The sequence below is a fragment of the Anoplophora glabripennis genome, unplaced genomic scaffold (assembly GCF_000390285.2).
Source record: "Anoplophora glabripennis isolate ALB-LARVAE unplaced genomic scaffold, Agla_2.0 scaffold27, whole genome shotgun sequence".
In the NCBI taxonomy this organism is placed as follows: Eukaryota; Metazoa; Arthropoda; class Insecta; order Coleoptera; family Cerambycidae; genus Anoplophora; species Anoplophora glabripennis.
Window position 1 is genome coordinate 1,465,049 of NW_019416292.1, and position 4,330 is coordinate 1,469,378.

General features: G+C 28.2%; 1 protein-coding gene across 1 annotated transcript; it reads right to left on the bottom strand.

Annotated features, from left to right (window-relative positions):
• Positions 1-3,568, bottom strand: LOC108909951 (fatty acid-binding protein, liver). Its single transcript, XM_018714431.1, has 4 exons — positions 3,304-3,568; positions 1,319-1,491; positions 871-975; positions 1-121 (listed from the first exon to the last, which is right to left on the bottom strand). The coding sequence occupies exons 1-4, from the start codon at positions 3,371-3,373 to the stop codon at positions 62-64; spliced, it is 408 nt and encodes a 135-aa protein (XP_018569947.1). The 5' UTR covers positions 3,374-3,568; the 3' UTR covers positions 1-61.
• Between the last annotated feature and the right edge of the window lie 762 nt (positions 3,569-4,330).

Genomic DNA, 4,330 nt, shown 5'->3' on the forward strand with positions numbered 1-4,330 from the left:
TTTCGTTATGGTTTTATTAAAAATAATAATTTATATAAATAGTTCTTCGGGTGTGTAGGTGTTATATCCTTTGGTAATATCGCTTTGCTGTCGGTACATTCGGATCTTCCGCTACTAAAGTCTAAAAAAAGGATATTAGATATAAGTGGTTGTCCATATAATTACACCTAAAAATGTTAAACGTAGTAAGTTTTTGAAAATATAACATCTGATGAAGTACAATATCCGCGTAATCGCGATTCAAGTACTGAATACATTTACTGATGGTAAGTCAGATTTGAAAATTACATTTTACTCGACACAAATCCGTGTATTTACCTCATTTTGACATAATGGAGATATGGCAACAAATTTGACATAAGTTCATTAACACCCCCCCTTTTTAAAATTCTTTTTTGTGGTCCTCCTTCAGTGTACTAATTGTAAATAAAATTTTACTGCGATATTTTCTTAATATTTAAACTTGGTTAAAAATCGCCATTTTTACTTCAAAAAAACTTTAAAAAACTGATTGTACTAAGAACCATTTGCAAATTTAGTTCTTCAATGCATTTTGGGACAATTTTAAGTAGGAGTATTATTAACCCCCAATGATTTATGCAATATTGAAACAAACTAAGATTATGTGAAATAAAAAACGAACTCAAATTGTTTTTGTATTTTTAAACTGTAAATGTGACCGAACTTTATCATTCATTAATTGTTATTGTATTGTTGTAAATATTTAAAATCTAGTATATGGGCAATAAATCTATAATAATTTAAGTAGATATTTTAAGAGATTTATCTTTTGAGGCAATTCAAAATTAATACTTTTAATGAGAAAAGACAGAAAGACTAAAAAATTCATGAAATTCCTATTTTACTTACCATTATTATCCCTGTATCTGTAAAGTCATAGATCCTAGTTCCAGTTTCACCATTAGGACCTCTTGAAGTTATTTTTAACTGGTTCTCATTAAAAGTGATCGTACTCTACAAAATACAAGCCCCGATAATTTTTGTATGATTTTTTTCAATGCGTAGATACAATACAAAACATAATTTTATCTTAACGTCAATTCTAGGGATAAATAAACATTTCTACAATGTTGGACTTGATTACTGTCACCTGTTCAATATTTCTACAGATAAACGTTGAGCGATTTTATCACTTTTCAAACATACATGTCTGGAGTTTAACCGGTTTTGATAAAAGATTATACTCGTATAGTAAACTAGTATAAAATTAAAAATCATTGCACGTGTTCTATTTCTCAACTCTAAAACATTTATTTGATAAATTTAGTTGATTTAGTTAAGGTGGATAAAATATTACCTTTAAAAGAATATTGAGCACGATTTTTTCATCAACTTCTTCGTTAAGGATAAAATTTGATGAAACCGTGGAATCATCTAATATTGTTGAAATTGTGACGTCTTTCCCTTCAATTCTGACTTCTAATATTGGTTTTGTTGCATCTACAACTTTGGCTCTTTCTTCTGGAATACCTGAAGTATAAATTAATAAAAAATTTATAAATATTTAAAATACATTAATTGAATTTTTTTTAAATAAATTGAACAATTTAAAAAAATATAAAATATAATAAAAACAAAGTTTCAAACTTTAATTTAATAATCGATATTTTATTAAATGCGAATTTTTCTACTACTCCAGTCATGATATGGAAATATCATCGATATCGCACTTTTTCGTAGAGGGGGCTTAGTAGACGATAAAAATGTTAAAAAGTTCAGCTAATTTAGGTCTATTGTTTATGAATTTAAAAGCCCAATACTTTTCGATCGCAAATAATCATATTGCTTAAATAAATACGCTATTGATCAAAAAGAAAAGTATTGATAAAATATTTATTAAAAAAAAGTCATTGTTACTGTAATTCATTTATAACAATTGTTATAATTTGTTATAAAATATTGAATGCAAATTCAATTAAATATATTTGTACTTTTTTTGTTATAACAAAGAGTAAATGAAAAATGAAAAAACAGATGCAATTGTTCACAGATAAAATGTGATTTTGTAGGTACCTACTTATTGATAAATATTAAATTGCATTTTTTTCTTTGTATTTCTCATTTTTTCTAGTGGAAACTTCGCACTTTTTATATTAAATTGCTTATTATGAAATAACTATAGCATAAAATTAAAATACAATTTTTTGAGTAAATTATTATTTCAAAAAAATGTTAGTTATTTAATATTACGAGATGAACGAATCTAAAAAAATTATCAAAATATACAGTCGCTATCATTTTTGGTTGATTCAAAGAATAGAATAATATAAATTCCCATCCTTCCCTATAGTAAAATATTGTTATTGATCAAAGATTAAAATACTAACATTATCTTCCTAACGTTCAAATTTTTTTTATTATTAACGATTTAAAAAAAAAGTTGGAATTTTAGTTATTAAACAATTTTTTCTAATTTTCCAGATTTTCCGATGGAAATTATATTATTATGTTACTTTGTGATTGTATATACGAAGGATTTTAAATCAAGTACCTAAGTGTGTGTAGAAATTTTTTGGAGTATGTACTTTTTATCTAAATTTCTGTCTTCTTGTCGGACTGGCGTCTTAACCCGATGTTTTTGTAGGACTCTACTACTTTTCGTTCTAAAATACATTCAGGTATTACTTTTGTCCGACATGCATGTATGAGGAAGAGCGATGTATTTGGGACTATTATATCATAAGAAATAAAAATAAATTCAGATAATACGAGATACGTATAAAGTAAAATATGAATACAATAGGATGTCGCAGAGAAAAAAAGTAATGATAAAAGTTAAATTCAAAGGTTGTTCCGATAATATTACTGAATGATATTTTTGTATTTTTTTTTCTACCATTGTAACATTTTCCTAAAAATATGTCCTGAAAAAGTGGTTTTCCTTTATATACCATCATTTTTTTAAATAGACAGGCGTACAAGAGGGAGCATAAACGTACAAAAATTCAGAAGCGCCACATAGTGAGGAAAAACTTGTGAAAAACTTTAGGGATTCACGGAAAATGGTCATAATCACTATATTTTGAGCTTCTATCGACTGGATTATGATCTTAAAAAGCAAATGACAAGATACAAACATTATTTGTTTTGAAATACCTATATCTAGCTAAATACAAAATAAACAAACACAATTTCCTTGCAACTAATGAATCTACATAAAAATTCGAACATCTACCTGAAATACTTCACTGGGAACATTAAGGAGACAGCAATCCAGGGTTAAATGTACATTAAAGCGCTTGTTTATTTGAAATATGCCTTATCATACAAGCTTTGACTCACCCAATGCTGCTAGGTGCTCCCAAAACCTCTCGTTCCGGATAAGTTGAAAACGCCCACCAATTTGGACCATTTTAATAACAATTAATTAATTTTGAACGACTGTCGCTCTACTTCTCGCAACTAAGAAAGCAGTTCTAGCTGCTAACGACGAAAATAGACCGCAGATAAAAAGTTTTATCGTCTATAAAATGGAATAGGCACCACAACGTTTATCGAAATCAGGTGAGTAGTGCAACGTATCACTCGTACTTGCGATAAGAACAATTATTTTAAAATTTGGATTAATGACTGATTTAAGTCTACACGTAGAGAAGACTTATTGATAATAATTAATGTGTGAGGTAACAGAAATACAAATACATATATAAAAATCTGATAATAATTAATACTTAAGTATATATTTCAGTCTGTGTACACAATTGCATCTAAAAGTTTAAAGATCAAAATCGGACCTCTAGAAGCTGAGCTGAGAAGCTTTCGAACTCGTCGATTGAATTTCGAGCAGTTTTATATTAAATGTATGTTTTATAGATTCAGTGTTAGTATAAATAAAATCAGCACAATTTGAATTTTCGAAAGCTGTGCACGCTTTCCAACATCTACCTTTCAAATAATCAAAACTTCTAATAATTTACATTTCCCCCTATCATCAAAAACCAGTTATTTTAGAAAAAAGTTTATTGGAACCACGCACAGAAATTCGATAACGTCATTATTTATCGAAACAATGAAATAATTACCGGTCGGGAGTCGGATTAAAAATACGTCGAATAAAACCAAATTCCGATCGATACGAATAATGCAAATGCGGCTTAAAATTGAAGGGTATTAATATGTCGCACGCATTATCAAGTGCGGTATTAAATAAATGTCAACGGCGGCAATTAAATGATTATATTTGCCGAAGTGTCGCGATTACATGGACGTTTTAAATTATCATGTGTACATCTGTGTCACCGTTGTTTAGCTATAAATTGCGCCTGGTTTGTCATGTATATGTACCAACAAATAATAAATACAAGATTGA

Coding starts and splice junctions, on each gene's coding strand:
- LOC108909951 (XM_018714431.1), bottom strand. CDS start 3,373: ATGGTCCAAATTGGTGGGCGTTTTCAACTTATCCGGAACGAGAGGTTT. Junction 1,492..3,303: donor GGAGCACCTAGCAGCATTGG/GTGAGTCAAAGC, acceptor TTTATACTTCAG/GTATTCCAGAAGAAAGAGCC. Junction 976..1,318: donor TGCTCAATATTCTTTTAAAG/GTAATATTTTAT, acceptor TGTATTTTGTAG/AGTACGATCACTTTTAATGA.